The sequence below is a fragment of the Mytilus trossulus genome, chromosome 4 (assembly GCF_036588685.1).
Source record: "Mytilus trossulus isolate FHL-02 chromosome 4, PNRI_Mtr1.1.1.hap1, whole genome shotgun sequence".
In the NCBI taxonomy this organism is placed as follows: Eukaryota; Metazoa; Mollusca; class Bivalvia; order Mytilida; family Mytilidae; genus Mytilus; species Mytilus trossulus.
The window spans coordinates 43,372,293-43,396,208 of NC_086376.1; the positions used below are offsets into that span (position 1 = coordinate 43,372,293).

At 32.3% G+C, this 23,916-nt stretch overlaps 1 protein-coding gene across 1 annotated transcript; it reads right to left on the reverse strand.

The window, feature by feature from the left end:
- Nucleotides 1-2,395: 2,395 nt before the first annotated feature.
- LOC134716630 (chitin synthase chs-2-like) lies at nucleotides 2,396-18,922 on the reverse strand. The gene is made up of 9 exons (XM_063579640.1): nucleotides 18,366-18,922; nucleotides 17,859-18,071; nucleotides 16,324-16,376; nucleotides 13,732-13,843; nucleotides 13,226-13,385; nucleotides 7,499-7,615; nucleotides 6,779-6,914; nucleotides 6,090-6,290; nucleotides 2,396-3,855 (listed from the first exon to the last, which is right to left on the reverse strand). The coding sequence occupies exons 1-9, from the start codon at nucleotides 18,920-18,922 to the stop codon at nucleotides 2,396-2,398; spliced, it is 3,009 nt and encodes a 1,002-aa protein (XP_063435710.1).
- Nucleotides 18,923-23,916: the final 4,994 nt, after the last annotated feature.

Genomic DNA, 23,916 nt, shown 5'->3' on the forward strand with positions numbered 1-23,916 from the left:
AGTTACGACGTACTAAGGAACATATCCGATATCCTTTGTGAAACGGTTATTCCATAACGGTCAATCAACTCGTGATGGCGTCCGTAAAATTTACGACGGAATGATTTCAACTTCACCATTTGGAACTCTTGGTTTAATAGCTTCCTTGTGAGCAGCAACCCTCTATCAAGGATGATGATAGGAAATGCAAGCACAGGAATATCGTATCAATTGGGAGATATATACCCCGTATGCCGGTGCTGCTGGAATGTTGCTACTTAGAAATGGAAAGTTCACAATTGGAAAGCTGAAATCATCTCTTTGGTCGTAAGTTTTGTTTTCATCCGACCCTCATTGTCAATTTCTAGATGTAAGTCAAGATATGAAGCCGACTTAACTGTATATATAGTATTCTATATCTCTAGTTCAATGGGATAGATGCGTTCCACATAGTCTCCACATAGTTAAAATGCATGTACGAAGTACGAATATCCCAGTTACGTTCACTTGTTCCGTTGATTGGTACCGTTTCATTTGGGTCACTTTTTTTAATTTGCCTCGGATTTCAGTATGTTTGCTATACTTTTTGCTAATGAAAATCACAAACAATAGTGCACACGCTAAAAATTATCGCCTGCCTTACTGCTTTGATTTTATGTTGATAAATAATAAAAGAGAGATTATTTTTTTGACTACTAAAAACTTAATTTTATTTCCACTAGTCACTAAACCATGGAAATAAGATCAAAGACAATATATATATGACAGACGGAAACCTCATAACATAAGACATCTATATACTAATTATAAAGCATCCGGTTACCAGATTTTCTTCCTTCTTAAATATTACCTAACTAAAGTTTGAAAGTTCAAAATGTATTTGCCAATGAAAACGAACGTATCGCATATTCTATCACGTGAATTCTACTGCAAAGGCAAAAAATTGAAGACTGATTACTTTTCTATACCTAATAATTGACATGTTTGATAGTACCAAAATTTGTTTATTGTAAAGACTTACGGAGAGAATCAACCTTTTCGTATAGCGGTTTTGGTGAACGGCAACAATAGTTGCATTACGACGTTGCATCAAAAATACACTGCGACATAAATTAGTGCCAAAAAGAGAAATATATCCTCAGCTATTTCTTGTCTAGCGTCTGAAATCTAAAATTAAAATATGTTGAGTTGAAAAAATATCGAAACACACGTGATGCAGTGGTGGGATCTATATTTTTACAATACAGAATAAATGTTGTTTATTTTTTTTCCAATTTAGCACATATTAAGGAAAATAGCTTGAATAAAAATAACGTTGATTAAGTAATTATAATAAACACTTTATTAAGAGATGGTGAAATCGGTTAGTACAATAATAATCTCCCCTGGAGCCCTCAAAAAAGCTCAAAGTATCATAATATAATATATACATGCATTGTAATATACATACAATAAATGGTGAGACACATATTTTGAATCTGATAATTAGCCTTTTTTGTACCATTGTTTAAAATGTTCTTGTTGTACTTTTTCATCTTTTTTTTTTAATTTTCTAAAGGAACACTGTTCCAAACAACAGTACCGGAATATTGAAATGTGTTTTTCATAAAAGTTGTTCGAAGACGTGGTATGAAAAGACAATTATTGTCCAATGAAAGTAAAGAATATCTTGCATTGACAATTTGGTTATTGTTAAATAAAGAACAGATAATCAGGTGCAAAACTATTTACACATTAATAATCATTAGTGATATATGTGTCCTTTTTGAAAAGTTAACCATCTTTATTTTTTCAAAAGTTTTTGACAGTGTATCATATGCTTTCTAAAGTTGATTTCGGCTATCCTTTTTGTAATTATAACATTTGATCAATATTTGAGTTACTAGTGCTTGTTTCTGTCAATACTGTACAGTAATAATTAAAGAAGCACAAATCCGGTATAAAATAAACATAAACCTTTTATGGAATATGCTTTAATCGATTTAGTAAGCCTACAAGTATGTTTGACATTACGGCAACACTTCGTTGATTCAATGAAAGACAATCATCGATCAAAATGTCAAGTAATTTTTCAACCAACATATTGCAAATAATTAAGACTGTCTTTTTATATATCATCTTACAATTCTATTGTTTAGTTTTCTTTCTATTCACAAAAAATTACTTCTTCGATTATCATTTATACAAAATCTGCTAATCTTCATGTTTATAGCTTTCAAAAAAGTTCATCAGAGACCAATACTTTTTAATAAATTTAAAAAAAAACAAACTCTTATTTATATTTTATGCTTTTTCTTTCATGAATGCAAACTGCATGTATTCCTAAGAAACAGCATGGAGGCATAATTTAAAAAAATAAATAAACATGAAATTTGCTTTATTCCATTTTTTTTTTTAAATAATATCATATGGATGGCTAGTCAGTATATGCATTGTTTACACTACCATCTTTTCTTCGGCGCAAATCTTTGTTTTTTGTATATCCAGTATTATTTGTCAATCTTTGGGTTGAATTCGAATTTGAAACAGGCAAATCAGTCCTGGTTTCTTGGCTACAATTTTCCGTTTTGGTTAATTTTTTTCCTGTTCCTTTTGGTGAAGGCCATAGACTTGCACTTGATATTAGATGTAAAAAGGTGCCCCACCTGTGGATTAGCATTCCAATAAACTGTAACAATATAACTAATGCAAACACCAACAAGAAAACTATGGACAAAGGTTCGTATTCGTTTAAAATGTATACATTTTTTAACTGATCTGTGTTGTTTTGAAGTTGAAATACAGCCGTTGCAAACAGAAAGTTGATAAGTAAGAATCCTAATGCGACATTGTTTCTGAGGGATTTAAGCTCGATTTGAATTTCCTTCTTTTTCTGAGAGTCTTCGACAAGTGGATGGAGATACTTTTTAAGAATATAACTCCAAAATTCAGTTTCACATTCATCCATCGTTTTTTCCCCAGGTCCTAAGTAATTCATTGCCGGCCATGCATCACAATCTTGACTTACTTCTGGGCAACTTGGTACATTAGACGGAACAGGTGATACAGGTGATTCTGTTTCATTGACATTGGCTTGCTGCTCGACTCTGCCTCCAAATAACTGCTTTAATTTTAATTTCTTCTTTATAAAAGTCAATATGCTTACTGTAGGTGATTTTTTGGAATTTGTAGAACTTACCGCTTCGTCTTGTGTTTTCTTTTCACGGGTACCCCAGGACACAACATGAATATTGCACATATAATACACCGTAAGGAAAATGAAAGTAGACGGAACCATAAGGTAGTACAGCAACCCATGAGCCAGACACATCAGTTCCTTTGGATGAGCCAATCCTGCGAATAGGAAAATGCATAATATTTCTACGAAAAATATAACATTAGGACTGTAAGTTTTTTCTGATGCAATATTCACGAATAATCCTACTGTGACTATAACCATCACCAATGTGTAAACTGTTGAAAGTAGTGCTGCTGCTGCAATTTGTTTGTCGTTACTACATTTTATGCATATGATGGCATAAACAGCTACTGGTGTTACAGCGACGACATAAGACTGGAACAATGTTATTTTTAGTACAGCATTAAAAGATCCGGTTATCATTAACGTAACAGTTCCCAAACCAAGTAAACTTGAAGAAAAAAGAATGAATTGGTAGAAAACGAACAAGGTGCTGATATTAGGATTTTCTTTCGTTGTTACTCTCCAAGATGAAAGCAAGTCAATAATATTTGCAAGTGTTGACGGTGCCCATCGGCGCCTTTGTACAAAAAAATCTTCAAATGTTTCTGGCGCAAATGTGAAGGCGTCAGCACTAGCAGCGTAATCTATCTTCCAACCCTGTTGTAGCATCAATGTACATAACCATCTATCTTCCCCTGTAAAATAAATATATGTAAACAGAACAATTCTCTAACCTGAAATAAAACTAGAGGCTCTAAAAAGCCTGTGTCGCTCACCTTGGTCTATGTGCATATTAAACAAAGGACACAAATGGATTCATGACAAAATTGTGTTTTGGTGTTGGTGATGTGTTTGTACATATTACTTTCAAACAATCTTGCTGCTTACAATTATCTCTATCTATAATGAACTTGGCCCAGAAGTGACAAAAGAAAATATTTTGTAAAAATTTACAAAAAATTACAAAATTTATGAAAATTGTTTAAAATTGACTATAAAGGGCTATTTTTAAAGTTTATCTCTATGTGAAATAACATTGAAGATAATAACCAAAAGCGGCAAAATTATCTTAAAATTACCAATTCAGGGGCAGCAACCCAACAACAAGTTGCCCAAATGGTTTGAAAATTTAAGGGCAGATATATCTTGACCTAATGAACATTTGTATCCACAGCAGATTTGGTCTAAATGCTTTGGTGTCAGAGATATGAGCAAAAAACTGCATTTTACCCTATGTATTTTTTTAGCCATGTCGGCCAACTTGGTTCATGGACATATTTTTTAAACTAGATACCCTACTGATGATTGTGGAAAAGTTTGATTAAATATGTTTTAGTAGTTTCAGAGGAGAAGATTTTTGTAAAAGATTACAAAAGTTTCCAAAAGATGTTAAAAATTTACTATAAAGGTCAATTATATATTACTCATTAAGGGATCAACTGACTATTTTGGTTATGTTCACTTATTTGTAGATCTTACTTTGCTGAACATTATTGCTGTTTACAGTTTATCTCTATCTATAATGACATTCAAGATTATAACCAACAACGGCGAAAATACCAATTTAGCGGCAGCAACCCAACAACGGGTCCCCGATTCATCTGAAAACTGTAGGGCATATAGATCTTGACCTAATAAACAATTTTACCACATGTCAGATTTGCTATAAATGCTTTGGCTTCAGAGATATAAGCCAAAATCTACATTTTATCCCTTTGTTCTATTTTCAGCCATGGCAGCCATCGTGGTTGGTTGGCCGGGTCACCGGACTCATTTTGTTTTGATACCCCAATGATGATTGTTAGTTTAATTTGGCCAGGTAGTTTTAGAGGAGGCGATTTGGAAAAGTTATCGACGACAACGACTGACAACGGACAATAATAAAGAGAGGACGCCAAGTGATGAAAAAAGCAAATAAGCTCAGACATGCTATATATGTATCGTGACGTACTGAAACTAAAATATCTGTCAAAACATCTGAGGCCAACACGAATTTTTTTTTTTAATAAAATTTGTACCATATGATAAAGTAACAACTAATAACGATATTTAACAATATTTGTAATGAAAAATAAATGGGTTTTTTCTGAAATTTGTTTACGCTCGAGCCTCGTTAATGATGTTTTTCATTACCATTTACCATTACATCGAATAATATAGCAGAGGGCTAACTATTCATGATAAGTAATTTCAAGTACAAAAGAATGCAAAGTTCCGCTCCCTGTGGGTTCTGTTTTGCTTGTTCATTGTATGCTTCACACTGACGAAGGCCATTCATCTGCTGTGCCAAAATGTTCGTATAATTATGATTTTATTTCACATTATCATAAAAATAAGAAGATGTGATATGATTTGCATGAAAAAACTCTCGACAACAAATGTATCATTTAACAACTTTTGATCACCATACAGCCTTCTACAACAAGCAATACACATGACATTCAATAAGCTATATATAGCCCCAAAATAACAAATAGTGAATAATTCAAACGAGAAAACAGACGTTCTGATTCCTGTTCAAAACATTAAACTATAAACAAATATGATGTAATGTGACAAACGACACATAATGGGTCCAGGTTCCTGACATTGTACATACACGTATTGAATTTTAGGCGAAACATATTTGCTAATGTTAAACTATAATAAGTTAATTCCTTGGTAGGGTTGTTGTCTCTTTGACATATTCCCCATTTCCATCTCTAAATTTTAATCTTTTTACAGTGCTCATGCACATATGTTCAGATCTGATACCTATCAAATTTAATGGTTGGTCGTTTTCCCTGGTATAGACTCTTATAATATACAAATAAAGAAACTATGTAATTATGTAAAAGGGATAATGATAGTTTTGTTGAGTCTTATGTAGACGAAACGCGCGTCTGGCGTATGAAATTATAATCCTGGTACTTTTGAAAACTATTTGTACCTTGTTCATACTGGATAAAATGACGTGCTTCCACCGGAGGACTTGTATACCTTCTCAACACATTATCGTCAATTAGAGCAGAAGCACGAAATAAACTAAAGGCTCCTGGACAACAAAGTACACATCCAAAAACATGTTCTGTAGCCTTTTGTAGCCAATGTCCAATAGCATATTCAAATTGTTGATACCATACAACTGGACCTATAGTAAACAGCAACACATTAAAACAATGAAAATCCTATAATCATTGGTAGTTTTATCTCATAGAAATATACTGAGTTTTTTTGCTATTAATATTTGTTTAATGTTAATCGTATTGTTTTATAAGACTTCAATATTTCCTGTCTTTATTATGTTGGTACGGTTTGTCTTCTTGTCCTTGAATTACATTTCATAATACATGTACCTTTATACATGTAGGTTCTGTCAAACAAACAATAACAGGTTTTTTTTTTTACGATTGCATATCTTATTAAACGGATGCATTTTCTTTAGTCTCCGAATTTTTAGTCTAACAGATACAATTATCTGATTGTTGTTACTGACTCTGTGGACAGAGAAGTTTCACCATCTTTTGATAATTTCCAACTGATGCAAGTACATTTAAATGCAGACTAGGCTCTTGGCAGTCTAAAATATTGAAGTTATTGACAAAGGTAGTTGATAAATAACCACTTGAATATGTTTACCTGATCCTATAGGATGTATTCGTCCACATACAGCGCCAACTTTTTCATTCGTTTTCATTTTATGTATAAGTTTCTGTATTGCTTCAGGTTTGAAATCTACATCTCCATCTAATGCAAGAATGAATGTGTTATCTGCCTAAAATAAAATTACTATTCTAATCATCTTTATGCTTCGTTGTACATCAAAACTAATTGTGGATGCGTACGGAAAATATAATTCATTGCATTTTCTACTTTAATTCTATACAATGTAAGTAAAAAAATAACCATTTGAATAATTCAAATAATCCAAATATCGAAAAATATTCAGCTCGTGACCAAACAACTATGATAATTACCATCGATCATGCGCTACTACTCGCATTCGTGAATTGGATACCGTTGGATATTTCCCTATATTTGAATTCTTCAATTAGCTATTCTAAAATTTAACCATGTGCTACGAATCCCATCGGTGTTTGACGCAAAAAAAAATATAACAAGATTAGTGCTAGATGTTGAATCTTGTTTTTGCAGTTCCATGTAGGCTGATTTGATTAATTCCAAACAGAGGGACTCCATGTATTCAAAGATAGTATATGATTTTTATTATTATCCTAGTATATATATACAACAGAACACTCATACTTATTTTTTAAGAATCATCTGCCATATTCCGTGTATTAAAAGTATTATGATTTCGATTGTTTTGACATGTTTTTAAATTATACTTAGATTTACTTGTTCCTTTATCTCTTTCATTTTGTCTTCCAGTGCATTTCCCCCAACCGTAAGTTTACAATATTTCCCATTTTCTGCCAACATCTTATATCCCAATAAGTAGTACATGTACATGATCTAGGAAAAGAAACATCAAGATGTAAGTATATTTTTCTTTAATATAAATGTGAACAGTATTGAAGTAGACATATTTCAATATGAAATACCATATCATTCTCAAATGTTATATTCCACCCTTATATTCGCACGGCCGTCACTCGGCTAACCGATATATATATCGAGTATGCGTCTAGCCTATACGGGCGATTGGTCTGTTAACCGGGTTGGTTAAAGTCTGTAACAGTTAATCAGGTGTTATCGCGTAAATCATTGCAAGATCAGTATTTTTCATTGGATAACTATTTAAATATATTTCTATCATAAAGAAATGTTCATGTCTGGCGAAACAATTCAGTGTACTGAATCCAGCGGTGTATTTTGTTTTGTTTTCTAGCGTCGATAATAAAATCAACGGTACCAATTTTGTTGCACCAGATGCGCATTTCGACAAAACATGTCTCTTCAGTGATGCTCGTGGCCAAAATATTTGAAGTCCAAAGCTTATATAAAAGATGAAGAGCTATAATCCAAAAGTTCCAAAAAGTATAGCCAAATTTGTGAAAAGAATCAGAGCTTTGCATGAGGGAGATACATGCAATATTTTGAACATCGAAAAAAGACAGGCATTATGTTGTTAACCATATTAATATCATTATGTGAAAAATCTACACGAAAATCTGTATTTAGGTGACATAAATCTATTTTTTTTAATAAACACCCGATTGTTAAAGGGTCGGATGGATAAAACCCGATCTGTTTAGAGTTATGAATGGCAAGAAAATAATAATTTGATTGCTATATTGCTATATCGGAACAAATGGATAGGCTCAAGATGAGTGGCTAAAATATATTGAAACAACACACGAACAATGAAACATAAATTAAGACCATGGAAAATGATAATTAATAAAAAATAGTTTCAAAATGTGTAATATTAACGGTTATATCAAAGAATGATCGAATATCATGTGGATTCTGTTTTCATTGTTATGAATGACACAAATGTGTAATCTACATTGGTACCAGTAAATAAATCAGAGGTGAACGTCGCAAAGTAACTTAAAATCAGTAAATAATTAAAGTATTATGAATGTGTTGTGATTTACAGCAAAATCAAAAACTGGGTCTTCATTTGTTACACATTAAAGTTAAACAGCATCCAGCACAAAATAAATACTAATGTCAATTTCTTGTTTAGAACCACGTCTTACTTAACGAATTTAAACAACGGTAATATTCCTTACTTGGTACAGAAATTCCTTTGACAGAAAGTTACAATGATGACAAGGTAGAAAAGACAATTTGCATTTCGGAAAACTCGTGGAATTTACACAGCTGCATTGCATTACATGACAGATTCATAGATTTGCAGACTTTGTACTGACACAAAAAATAAGATTAATTGAAAACGTTTATAGCACACCCATGTATATTCCACGGCCAATTTATATCATGCTTTATTGCAGTGACACACCATTCAATAAAATGCAAAGAAAGTCAGAATAAAAATTATCTTACTAGAAGGATACTGTTGCACCGTATTGTAATTTTTACATCGCGATGACCGTGAGGGCATTCTTATGTATTGTAGCAAGAGATATTTGCATAACGTAACTTCGTGTTGGACTGGTTACCGATCTACAATCTATAAATACGCAGACATCGTTGACTGCAAAATAACATTTCTTATCACTTGTAATAAATTCATTTCGTCAATGAATACTCATAAAATATTTTTCCAGAACATGAATTAATAATATGAAAGTGTTTTATCATAAAGCATACTGAAGAATATCTCAAGGACGTTTGCAACCTCACAAAAACCGATATTTCTGCATGTGAGATCTAACGTTTTGCGATAAAATATGAATGCCTACTCAAATAACATTTATGAGAAAAATCGAATTTTTACTTTCAGGTATAGAGATGTTATTTTTTTTCTGTAACAAGTGTTTTTGAACATTCAAAAGAACTTGCGGTATCCGATGTTCAGTGCTTCATTAGCTTGATTTCTCACAAGTACATCTCATTCTAAACTTGATCAATAGGAAAATATAAAGGTAGCAAAACTATTGTCAAGGCTTAATAACTCTTAACTGACACAATTTAAATTGTCCAACCAATTAACAGACTTTATTTCCTTAATATTCACTAAAATGTGGTATTTCTCACGTTACATCACAATAATGAAATATTTCCTGATGTCAATTTATTTTGTACAATCAAAGTACTATTTTTTTGTCCTTTGCATGATTTCTATAAATGTTTGTTTTTTGCCTTTTATCCAAATATGTTTTATGCGTAAAAGCACAAAGACCACATACTTGCGTGACGCCTTTTGGTTTTACTGACAAATGGGAAGACTATGAAATGCTTTTACATGTGGAAAATGTTCTATGATAGATATCATTTTGCCAGACTCTTTTCTTTTTTTTTTTGATTTGGTTCTTATAATATGCCAACATTTTAACATTAAATTGTGCATTTTACTCATAACAGACGTATAACCGACCGATTAACAGACCAACCACCAATATAGCCGCCTACTCAATATAGATTAACCGACCAATATCTCGGTTAGCCGAGTGACGGCCGAGATTCGATGATACATAAGTAAAATCGTAACTTTAATCGATTAATATTTTACCAACGGCGATTTTTAAAAAGTAAAAAAACAGAACTCCAATTGAATTCAAAACAGAAAGTCCATGAACATTGGCAAAATAGACACAAAAGTAGTGATGCAGCAGTCAGCATTGTGATATATTTAAAACATGTCAACAAAGAAAAACAAAACTACATTTAGACAAAGCACAAACGCATAAATGAAAAAATTACTAAACTTGACCATAGCACAATCATACAATGGCGGGATATATAAGTACCTGGCCATGTCAAAAGTATTGTACAAAAATTGATAAAATAATGAGGTTAATAGTCTACAAAGACAAACAAAATTTAAAACACAAAAACAATTTATTAAGATGCTAAACAACGTCAGAACCTAGAATCTTCACACCAAGACCATCATGTATTATTTGTAAAGTTAACATTCATCAGTTTAAAGTTTAAAGTTTAAAGCGCCAAAAAAATACACAAGTGTGTATCGCTTAAAATAATAATTAAATCTCATACTATGATAACATTTACATCTATTTACTCCAGAAAGCATATCTAATGAAGGCTTGGGTCGCGCCCATGTAACATTTCTTTGATATTCTGAATTTAAATGATTCATCAAATTGAAATGCACGGAATACAGTCATTGCATTATTATTCTATTACCCCTAAATCAATTATACGCAATCGCTTCCTAGTTATATGAGATATAATTATGCCAGGGAATCCCGATTGTGTTGTCTTTAAAGACATTCAGTCGTTTCAGGGTATCACCAGCCCAGTAGCCAGACTTCTGTGACGACTTGAGTTATCATTGATTTGTTTATAATTATAAATTAACTGTTAACAAAACTTTGAGTTTTGGAAAAACTAAGGCTTTGCTATCTCAGGAATAGATTGTTTTAGCTATATTTGGCAAAACTTTTAGGAATTTTTGGTCCTCAATGCTCTTCAACTTCGTACTTTATTTGGCCTGTATTACATTTTTGATTCGAGCGTCACTGATGAGTCTTTTGTAAACGAACCGCGCGTCTGGCGTACATATTCAATTTTATTCCCGGTATCTATGATGAGTTTATTTGTAACCGCTGGGTCAATGCCGCTGGTGGTGGAGATTTATTTCCCCGAGGGTATCACCAGCCCATTAGTCAGCATGTCTGTGACGACTTGAGTTATCATTGATATGTTTATAATTATAAATTAACTGTTAACAAAACTTGGAGTTTTGGAAAAACTAAGGCTTTTCTACCTCAGGAATAGATTGCCTAAGCTGTATTTGGCAAAACTTTTAGGATTTTTTGGTCCTCAATGCTCTTCAACTTCGTACTTTATTTGGCCTTGGTAACATTTTTGATTCGAGCGTCACTGATGAGTCTTTTGTAGACGAAACGCGCGTCTGGCGTAAATATTAAATTTATTCCTGGTATCTATGATGAGTTTATTTGTGTAGCGCATGCGGTGTTGAGAGTAACACTATGTCACCCAATGATGCACAGACAGGCCTATTTTGTAACATCAACGTGTTATCTTATAGGTGAAAACTTACAAAACATCTGAATATTATGCGATAAATATGATAAACTTTTTGAATGTCCTTGTGCTCATGCAATACTATCATGTGACTAAACAGTTGATGCTCGAGATCAATTTTGGAGTAGTGTTATAGACATACATCCGATGATATTTAGTGTTCAGTAATGAAATATGACTGACAATAAATTGTGAAATTGTATTCTTGCCTGTGCACCTATTTTGATCTAGAGAATGCGGAACGTGAACAGTTTAATTTTGTGTGTGTTAATTTTATTTACAATTCATGTAATTTCTTACAGAACTGTGACTGCTACTTGTAGTACACACATTATCTTTAAAAAACCTTTAAAGAGCATTTATGTAAATCTTGAACTTTTCGTCGTGTTCCCGTCTACTAACTGTCATAACTCGTGTTGTTTGGTTTATGCTTATTTGTACTTGTCTTTGCTTGTTATATACTCTCCAATAGAAGGCAAATAAAATATATATATAAGTTCTTCAATATATGGCAGAGAATGGCATATAAGGAACGAAATGGCATACAAGTACATATGTATCTTCTTATGGTACGAAATGGTTTTTGGCAGGGTACGAAATGATTTTGATTCGAAAAACCCATATCAGAGTGCCGAATAGTCATAACTTTCAACAAAATAAACAAGATCATGGGACAATCAAAAGCATGGTCTTTAACTCTAAAAAACGTAAATGAAACTGGTTGAAAGCACATACATATTTGAATACAAAATTACATATAATCTAATTATTTAAATTTTGTTTGTATAGATAAGGTAACCAATACAAAATATTAACTTTCAAATATTGCGAGACGGCCTTATGACGGTGTCATGCTTGTTTCCTTTATTCCATGTTTTGAAGCCGTTAGCCTTAAATGGATGATTATTTCAAATTTCCCCCATGAAAACTTCAATGTAGTATTTACGTAATACCACTTTCATATTATTAGCTGTTTTGTTTGTATGCACGATCACAAAACTCATGTGTGTTCTTTAAAAATGTTTGACCATTTAACTATTTAGATTCGAGCGCGTCACTGATAAGTCGTTGTAGACGAAACGCGCATCTGGCAAAACAAATCATAAGCCTGATATCTTTGATGAGTGATTGTTATTTTTTACAACATTGTTCGAAATTATTTTTCGATTGACGACGAAACTGTGATCCTTTGTTACAGACATAGTAAACACCTTTGATTATGAACTATGCGGTGTTCATTTGTTCAAAAATGACCATAGAGATGTTTTACTGTTTCAGTTTGAAGAAGCATTACAGTCTATACTGACGCCTGATTTATTTGATGTATAACCAAAAAGAAAAAGATTCTCGCCTAACTTCTACTGAAAGATAATCTGCACATTTTACATTTCTCTTCGAATTGTTTAGTTTGTTGATTGTTTTTGAGCAGAATATTCTTATTTTTGTTTTTAAAAAGGTAGAACTGATGAATGATTTTACCTGTGACCATCGTTTTTTGTGTCTGATTTTTTCTTTATCTTTCAAATGAATTGTCATTTCTGTTTTACATGGCATGGTCCATTTCAGTTGTTCCCCGTAAGGTGTAGTTATTTTCGTTGATTTATTCGTAACCCACTGTATAGGGTCCATAGAATGTGATCTGATATTGACAAAGACATAACTTTAAATCATATTTGATTTGGTACATTTATAATTGCATAATATATACTAGAAGCAATCATTCTTTTTGTTCCAAGTTGATTAAAAACGGGATAAAAAATCGTTAAATAGACAAAAGATTATAGAATTAAAGAATGAAACTGACACGTTATAAATAGCATGCGTACTAAGCGTGAACTTTACACGAGGCAGTGTAAACCTTTGTTACCTTATAAGAAAAATGCAATATGAACATGATAAACCAGTCGATCAAAAACAACTCAATAACTGACCAAACTTAACAAAATTACTCAAAGGGTTTAGCTTTGATTATCGACACTGTTTACCTGATTTCAAGCTGTTCATCGTCCTTTTGAAAATTTGGATTTGAGAATGATAAGAAAAGGCACCACTTCAAATCTTTTCTAACAACATATGGTATGTAGCCAAGTCCTATGGCTGTATGATATATATATATATATATTTAAAGCAAATGTCAAAATCTAGACTGTCAAATTAACGTATGACATTGACCTCAGTTTAAGTTAAACCAAAGACCTCAGGTCAAAAGACCCTAGGTATTTAATATGTATGGAAAATTAGTTATATCACTTTACGCATTCTAAATATAGGAGGGGCGAAAACTCCCATTCAATGTATACGCTCCCTTTCCACCAAAATGTATGAGTTAAAACATGATTCGAATGACAATTTAATGAAAACATATTGTCAATAGCTTGTACAATTTATGAAAAAAGTCCGAACAAGCCAAAATCAAAATTAAGAATTTGTCCTTTTTTTTTTTTTTTTTTTACCAAGAACATCAAATCAAAAGACCCTAGGTCTTTCTCACTTATGGTCTACCAGTTAGAAATGCTTATCACTTATAAAAAGAAACGCATAAGGGGAAATAACTCTAATGTGGAGTCTCCAGAACGCTTCGGTAAAGGCAAAACTGAACATCCTGAAAATATAGCGAGTAATTAGGTAAAATACATTTGTCGTAATCTTTTATGGTTGCGACGGAGTAGTTCACACATGAAAAAACAGTGTTCGGGTAGACTTACAAAATAAATCATTTGGTTTAGCAGTGTGTTTCAAAATCGTATTAACTGTTAGATATCATATAACAAGATTCTAAGCGACATCTTTTGAAACAATAAAAGAGCGAAAGAAAAAAAGTACAAAAAACAATAATCAGAACAAAAGCAAAAGGACTTTCCACGGGAAAGTGGAGAGACCTTATAATCAGCGAGCTTTCAGATTTAGAGGCATAAACTGAAATAAAAATGCTTGTCATAACTGATATTTGTTTTGTTATAAACTAAATTTGTAAGGGTTCCGCGGAACCCAGTGTCTCGCCTACTTTTGCTGTAAATCGCAGGCTTAACAACAATGAGGTGAAAAAATCAATAAAAATATTCCTCTTGATACTATCTTTTGATTGTAAGAAGCTTCTGTCCAAGTTTGGTAAAAATCCAGACTAGTTTATGAATCTTATTATATAAATGTTTTTAAAACTTTTACTGCAGACTGTATGTAATGTTATCTGGAAGAAAAACTAAGTCCTTTTATAAGTAAAATAAAGATACACAGGTTCAAAATATTAACAAAATTTCCTTCTAGATACTAGCTTTTGATCATGAACAAGCTTCTGTCCAAGTTTGGTAAAATTTTAAAAAAGTATAAGAAATTAAGTTTTTTTTTTTTTTTAAATTTAACCACAGAAATTGACAGAGTGCATGAATGTGTTGTTTCCTGGCAGAAAATCCAAGTCCATTTAAAAGTAAAATACGGAAAAGATGGATTAATTGTTTTACAAAATTTACTTCTGGATACTATCTTATGATCACGAACAAGCTTCTGTCCAAGTTTGGTGCAAACCCAGGCTAGTTTGAGAAAGTTATTAAAATTTTAAAAACTTTAACCACAGAGTGAATGTCATGTTTTCCCGCAGAAAAAAACTAAGTTCATTTATAAGTGAAATACAGAAAAAAAGAATTTGATTTTTGCAAACTTTACTTCTGGATACTATCTTATGATCATAAACAAGCTTCTGTCCACGTTTGGTAGAAATCCAGTATAGTTTAAGAAAGTTATTAAAATTTTAAAAACATTAGCCACAGAGTGAATGTTATACTTCTCCGCAGAAAAACTAAGTCCATTTATATATATTTATAAAGTACAGAAAAAATGGAATTTTATTTTACAAAATTTACTTCCGGATACTATCTTTTGATCCTAAACAAGTTTCTGTCTAAGTTTGGTAGAAATCCAGTATAGTTTAAGAAAGTTATTAAAATTTTAAAAACATTAGCCACAGAGTGAATGTTATACTTCTCCGCAGAAAAACTAAGTCCATTTATATATATTTATAAAGTACAGAAAAAATGGAATTTTATTTTACAAAATTTACTTCCGGATACTATCTTTTGATCCTAAACAAGTTTCTGTCTAAGTTTGGTAGAAATCAAGTATAGTTTAAGAAAGTTATTAAAATTTCAAAAACTTTAACCACAGCGTGAATATTTGTGGACGCCGCCGCCGACGACGACGGAATGTAGGATCGCTTAGTCTCACTTTTTCGACTAAAGTCGAACATATTTGTGATACTGAAATTGAGAATAGAAATGTGAAATGTATCAAAGAGACAACAACCTGATTATAGAGCAGACAACAGCCGAATCTATAACACAATGATTTTAAACTAATAAAACTTACGTTGATGCCTCTTCCATGCATTCTACAAGCTTTTCTACGTATCCATTTGGTATCCTTTGGGTGTTATTTTTATCTGTTTTAAAAGCGTCATCAAAAATGATGTGAACTGAAAAAGAGGACAGGTTATAAAGTGTCTACATATACTTTGTACAAACATAAGTGTGTTTTAAATATGTAGAATATATAGGATGACAGACTACTCGTGTTTTAAAACTTACTTTCTTTATCAAAACAAATATCTCCTTCTTCGTAGAACTGTTTATCATCCAACCTGAAAAATAACACAATAAAAATAGTGGGTATATAACAGTTAATTATTAAACAATTTCAAACCAAAATCTGTTACAAATGATTAAGAAGTTTTGTGTTCTACTGAAACTTTGGTGTTCGTTATTCATGAACTGCGTATTTGATTTTGGCCTTACAGCTGTTTTTCAAGTATATCTGGAGTACTTCATTAAAAGACAAATATCACCAATAAGTTAACAAAACCACTTGCTTGATGCTACTGCAGTTAACTTTTGTCTTTTATAGTATCACTAATAATTACCACTTAATTTTGTGATGACTTAAAAAATCATTCATTTGTTTACATCTGTAAATGAACTGTTTATACAATGTTATTGGCACAACATACTTAGTTTATCAATACTATTCAACTTCGTTTCTATCTGCTGACTTTTGTACACACACAGTTTTGTTTTATTCATACATATATCTACTGTAGTTTTAAAATCATGTCAAATAAGGTTAAATAAAACATATAATATACAGTTTAAGATACCCTAATAATGATTGAGGACACATTTGGTTTAATTAACCCTGTAGTACGTTGACCCACAGACTAAGCACAGTCTTACAAAGTTACTGAAGACGGCTCATCATTATTTGTTTTGGTTTTCAAGTTGTGATCATATTGAAAATTGACTTATTTGAAGAGCTTAATTTGGTTTACATTTTTCAGTTTATATCTATCTATTTCATTACTTACGATATTAACAAAAAAATGCAAAATATTCTTAAAATTACTAATTCAGGGACAGCAACTCAACAACTGGTTGTCTGATACGCCTGAAAATTTCATGGCCGAGAGATTTTAACCTGATCAACATTTTTATCATTTTTCCAATTTGCTCAAATGCTTCGGTATAAAAGATAAAACTGCATTTCAGTTTATTTTGGCCTAGTATCTTCAGAGGAGAAGATTTTTGTTAAAAAAATACAAACATTTACAAAATATTGTAAAAAATAGACTTTAAAGGGTAGTAATTCCTTGGTCAATTGACCATTTTGGTCATTTTGAATTATTTGTCGAGCTTTCTTTGCTGAAAATTTTACTGTTTGCAGTTTTTCTCTACAAATTATAATCAAACAACCCTTGCTAAAAAGACTTTCAAATGAAAAGCAGCAACCCAACAACAGATAGATATTGACTAGCTAGAAATTTTAATACATAAGAGGAACTTTAAATGCTTTGATTTTAGAGATAATACTGAATTTTACCCCCATGTTCTATTGTATGCCTTGGCGACCAAGAAGGTCGGTAGTTTTCTTCAGACCCTCGTGCTTCCTCCATCAATAAAAACTGATCGTCACGAAATAGCTTAAATGTGGTGAAGTTAAACATCAAACAATTAACTCAAATCTTCCTTGGTACTATTTTGGATGTTAACGCTGTACTATACATCTTTAAAGCCTTTTATCTAAACGGTAAACTATCCAAACAAATAACAACAGAAATTAGTTAACACACCTGAATAATGATTTGAGGAGTTGTAACATTTCCTGTCTTGTTTCATGCCACATAGTTCCACATATATAAATGTACGGTCTGGCTTTCTTTCTTTTCTCATTTGGCTCTTCCTTCTCACGTTTGAACAGTTTATGATCAAACGATTCGTCTTTTCTTTTCATCAATAATCCAAGTGACGAGAATAAACTATCCCTAGTAGGTAATACGAATAACCTAAGGAAATAAAAAATCAAAACGATGTAGCAATATTAATGACTATCCAAATTAAGCTAGAGACGTTTATTTACAGGTAGTAAGAGTAAGTAACCGTGTTGATCATATATGACACTAATAATGTTCTCAGACATCTACTATATTTATCACTATATATATTTATTTGTTATTGGATCTACTGTACTGAATACTATTTGTACATCAAAACATAACGTATAGTACCTTTGATCTTGTTCCATTTTGATGCATGTGGGAAACAGTACATGCCAAGACAAACATATAATAGATACCCACAATGCAGCACTAGATCCTAACCACATGGATATACTATTTATGTCAACACTTGGACAGGAAACTGCTACTCCAAACAAGTTGGTTTCTTCCGACCATTCATAACAGTATCCTATAACTCCACTTAAACATCCAAGAGGCACTAACGTCAACGGAATGAAGAATGATATCCTTTGCATATTAAGTTTGCATGCTAGGACACCTTCATACGAAATGAATATGACGCAGTAGATATAAATAAACATTAGCTGATGTTGTCTGAAGATTTTGACAATCTTGTCAACAAAGTTGTCTTTTAAATTTGCATGTTCTTCTGTTAATGTCCAACTTATCTCTGGCAGCAAACATTTTGCCATTACTAAGAATAATCCAATTTTAATGATGCACAATTTCAAATTCATGTTTGGTCTTGCTTCGTCAGCATCTGCTCGCCAGTCTTCGCTTGATGTGTCGGAGGACCAAGAAAGCAGAAAATTTTGACAAAATCCCATTGAAACTCCAACTAGACTTCCTACGATAAGGAATTTTTCTCCCGTAGTAAAATGTGTCTGAATAGACATTTTGTCACTAAAAATTATATTGGGTTGTACAATCATACAGACCAGACTTCCAACTTGAATGAACATTGCAATAAATGCTATGACCACTCGAGACAGCCGTATTGCCAATTTGTGAATATGTTTCTCTGATTGGTTTTTTTTCAGTGCCAGATTAATTTGTTTCAAAATGTTCAGTATTGATGGGAGAGTAAATGCAGCCATATTGAAAGTTATTCCTGATGTCATGGAATGGTTATGAAAAACCTTGAACAAAAGGTAGGATGTTCCACACACCTCAGCAACTTCTGATATTAGTACCTAAAATGAATTTTTAATATCATAAGACATACATATGTTTATTATGTTCAATTTCATTCATTCTTATGGCCGTGGACACAAGACCAAAATATTCATAGCAAGAAAATCACGCATATGGAGACTCCTAGTCTATTGACAGTTATGTTTAACTCAATGCACAGTGAAAATAAATCTATAGTAAACATAAAATCTGAATACTTCGGAATAAAACATTTATCTATTTAAAATCTACCAGGAGATATAGAACGAATACCGATGATACAAACTATCCAAAAGAGTCAAATAAAACCGACGTACTATATCTTTAAATAAATACTTACAGGTAAAAAGATCTTCCATCCAATGTGTTTTACACTCCCAAAACACACTTTAAATAAAGACTGTATAAAAGTTAAGGCAATTGGTGTTGAATAACACAAAATCAGTTCTGTTAAAGCGTTAGACCGTTGAGATTCTTCCTTTATAATGGAAGAAATAAAATAATACGCATTTATATAAGAAATTATCATCAAATTTAGAAATTTCTTGTATGAACAAAAAAAAGTACATCGAGAAATGCAAATTTGTATCTTTTTCATTAAAAAATTCAAAGAGCTGAATATCTTGTTTTAAACACATGTAATTGTTTTGTAACAAAGGGTCAGTTATATATTCCTAATGCTTTCTAAATGGATTCAAAATGTTTGTATAAGTGTTTTTCCAAACGTTTGAATCTGAAAGTTTTACTATTCAAATTTTTTGTACTTGATAACTGAAATTTCTGCCATACCTTATCCGTGTTCAGCTGCGATGCCAGGAGCAGTGGGATGATAGTGATTGCAATACCTTTTGCTGTGATACCAACTAACAATCCAACACATATGATAAAACGACACAACTTCAAAAAGACCTTTTCTACTTTTGCACAGCCTACATTATTTCGTTCTCTATTTCTAAACACATCATATATCCTTAAAAGAAATTTATAAGTTACAATACTAAATCATTTCAAAATGTTCAGAGTTCTATTCACGTTTATATCTCTGGAACTGGGAATTTTACATTTACACAACGTAATATTCAGCAAAACTCTTATATATTATGAATACATTTATGTGTTTGGTTTACGTTTGGGAAATAAAAACAACTATGGAAATGACTGAATAGTTTAGATAATTCTAGATATTTTTGTTCATAAATTTTTCAAGAATTCATTACAACTAGAACACACCCACGAAATCGCGGGCTTTCAGAGTGTGGTTGAAAGTATGTAAAGTGTTGTAGGAAGAATTTTGTTTTAAAGACTTGAGAATTTCAGGAAAAGTATCAAAATTCATAGGTACTTGGGGACAGGAAAATGTTTTTTTTTATCTCTCCTCCTTTATTTCCAAAATTCCCATTTTTTAGTTTTCTATTAATTTCATTATGAACATTCATTTAGTATATTATGAACATTCAAGTCAGGAGCCTGTAATTCAGTGGTTGTCGTTTGTTTATGTGTTACATATTTGTACATAAATTAGGCCGGTAGTTTTCTCGTTTGAATTGTTTTACATTGTCATTTCGGGGCCTTTTATCATCTGACTATGCGGTATGGACTTTGCTCATCGCTGAAGGCCGTAAGGTGACCTATAGTTGTTAATTTCGGTGTCATTTTGGTCTATTGTGGAGAGCTGTCTCATTGGCAATCATACCACATCTTCTTTTTTTGTAATCAATGAATTTTTTATAAAGATTTGATTACTGGAGAATTTCAGAAAAGGTATAAAAAAATCATAGGTACATTGTGACAGGATAATTGTTTTTCAAGCCCGGCTACTCCTTTTTTCCCCTATTTTTTGTTTGTTTTCTATCATTTTTAATAACAAATGAATAAGTTTAGCGCTTATCTGTATATTATAAACATTCATAAAGGGGCCGGAGGGTGGGTTGTGGTAGGGGTCCTGATCCCGATATCCTGGTCTTAAAAACATGAAATCCCGAGGTCCCGAATTTGATAAAAATTAAATACCCCGATATCCCGAAATACGAAAAAAGAAATCCCGGAACCTGAAAGGTACTATTCCGAAAACCAGAGCATAAAACACCCGATTCAGACGTCCCAAAAAAGGTCCTGTATTCGTAGTATATGTATGTTGTTATGATATTGTAATGATTATGTTTATTTATGTTGGCCTAATTTGTGTTGAATGGCCTGATAGTTGTTTACCAAATAATTATATAACTGTGCAGTTTAGGAATCACTGGAACAATCACAGAATGATTGGAACTTTCTAGAATGATCCTTATAAAAGATGCGTAATTTAAACTTCTACGTTATTCCAGAAACTTCCGTTGTCACTTTCCGGGATTTTCCACAATGTTCCATTATAGAGTGTTCTAGAACTTTCCATGACAACACTATATATACAGACACTAAAGTTAAACTCTCATAATTAAACTTGGACATAGACATTGATAGACATTAGTATTCACAGCATTTGGATTGACACTTTTATTCTACAAACAACATCATACTGGATTGTGACATTAGTAGTGAACGTAATATTCAAATTGGATTCCGAAAGATTTCCGGATACAGATAAAGATAACAGATTGGACTCATATTTTGACAGTTAAGTTAACAGTAATATTTGTGTAATACCTTTTGTAAACTTTTGTATATTAAATATTGTTAAATTTTACTATTGATTTGTGTCTTTTGTTGGCTACAATTTAAAGGCGATTTCTGGCCGTAACAGAAATTGGGGGCTCGTCCGGGATACTGAACATATTTTATTCAAAATTTGTTTAATATTTTTATTATAACTAGCCAACAAAATTCTACAAAATGGCATTTGATGCTGGTAAATTTTTGAAAACGCCAGACCTGGAGAGTTTTGATAATTTAAAGAAAGAGGAATTAGTGTTGCTTGCTAAACATCTGAAATTAGTTTTTAAAATATCTATGAGGAAACAAATTATAAAAAATTTGGTTATAGACAAATTAGTTGATGCAGAAATTTTAGGTGAAGAGGCTCTTGAACTTAAGGTCGAAAATGTTGACGCCTTTAAATTAAAACAACTTGAATTAGAACATGAACTTAAATTAAAAGAACTGGAAATGAAGGAGATGGAGAAAATAAAAGTAAAAGAACTTGAAATGAAGGAAAGATTAGAAATGGATAAAAAAGAAAAAGAAGATGAATTTAAATTAAAAGAACTTGAAATGAGAGAAAGGCTGGAGATGGAAAAACTGAAAATTGAAATGGTCAAAGAAGAAAGCAACACTAAAGTCCAGCCAAAATCAGATTATTTTGATGCAGCAAAAAACATACGTTTGGTACCAAAATTTTGTGAAAAAACAGTCGACAAATATTTTCCACAGTTTGAGAAAATTGCTAATAATTTGAAATGGCCAATGCCGTATTGGACTACGATGCTGCAAAGTGTTTTTGAGGGTAAGGCAGCTGAAATATACTCCGCACTTCCAACAGAAAAAAGTTCTGATTATGACACTGTGAAACAGGAAGTTTTGAAAGCCTATGAGCTAGTACCAGAAGCATATAGACAGAAATTTAGATCTTATAAAAAGTTTGATTCGCAAACCTATGTGGAATTTGCTCGGGAAAAAGAAGATCTATTTGATAAATGGCTTACTTCAAAGAAAACAAATAACAATTTTGATCACCTAAGACAATTGATGTTATTAGAAGAGTTCAAACAATGTGTTCATTCAGAATTAAAAACACATTTAGACGACAAATCTGTTGAGTCAATACATGATGCAGCTGTTATATCAGATAATTATACTCTTTCACATAAAAGAAGTTTCAAGGGTCAAAATTATAATACTTCCAGTGGAAATTACAAAAATCAAAGCACTGAGCATACTGATAGTAAGCCTGTTCCACAGAATAAGAGTCAGTCCAGTTATAATATGTCTAGTTCAAAATTTGATACTTTTGAGAAGAAGTCACTGACTTGTGCTTATTGTAAGAAGATTGGTCACCTGATGGCTGATTGTTTTAGACTCCAGAAGAAGAATGAACGAGATATTAAGCCAAAGACCAGTGCTTGTACGACACCTTATATTACCAGTACATTGGAATGTCCTGCGCGTCAGGCTTTTAAGTCCAGTTTTTGTGATTACATGGAGGAATATAAACCCTTTATGTCTGATGGGTTTGTTTCTATTGTTGATGATACCACTCTTCAGCCTATTAAGATTTTACGGGACACTGGAGCTTCTCAGTCTTTATTGTTAGAAGGTGTGTTGCCTTTGTCCGAGAAGACTTCTGTTGGTGCCTCCATTTTGTTACAAGGTGTAGAGTTGGGTTGTATAGATGTTCCTCTCCATCGTATCTATCTGAAGTCAGATTTGATAACTGGACCAGTTGTTGTAGGTGTTCGTCCTAATCTCCCTGTTGAGGGTGTTACATTATTGCTAGGAAATGATCTAGCTAGGAACAAAGTGGTTGCTGAACCAATTGTTACCAGTGAACCAGTGGTGGATGTTAAATCACCTGAAGATGATGCTGAATTGTATCCAGCTTGTGTTTTTACTAGGGCGATGGCTAGAAAACAACAAAATGAGAATTTGCAAGAAGACAAATTTGATTACATGGACCTTTCTGACACTTTTATAGCTGACATTGAAGGTCCTGGTAGCTTAGAAAAGGCCATTACAAAACCACCTAGTGTTAACAAGAATGTTATTATGCCATGGCCAGACGTTA

Bases quoted from the DNA above. Each gene is read 5' to 3' on its own strand.
- LOC134716630 (XM_063579640.1), bottom strand. From the start codon at position 18,922: ATGTCTATTCAGACACATTTTACTACGGGAGAAAAATTCCTTATCGTA. The intron at 6,915-7,498 runs GTAAATCTAAGT...ATTTTATTTTAG, and splicing joins TGAAAGAGATAAAGGAACAA to GCAGATAACACATTCATTCT. The intron at 6,291-6,778 runs GTAAACATATTC...TGTTTACTATAG, and splicing joins AATACATCCTATAGGATCAG to GTCCAGTTGTATGGTATCAA.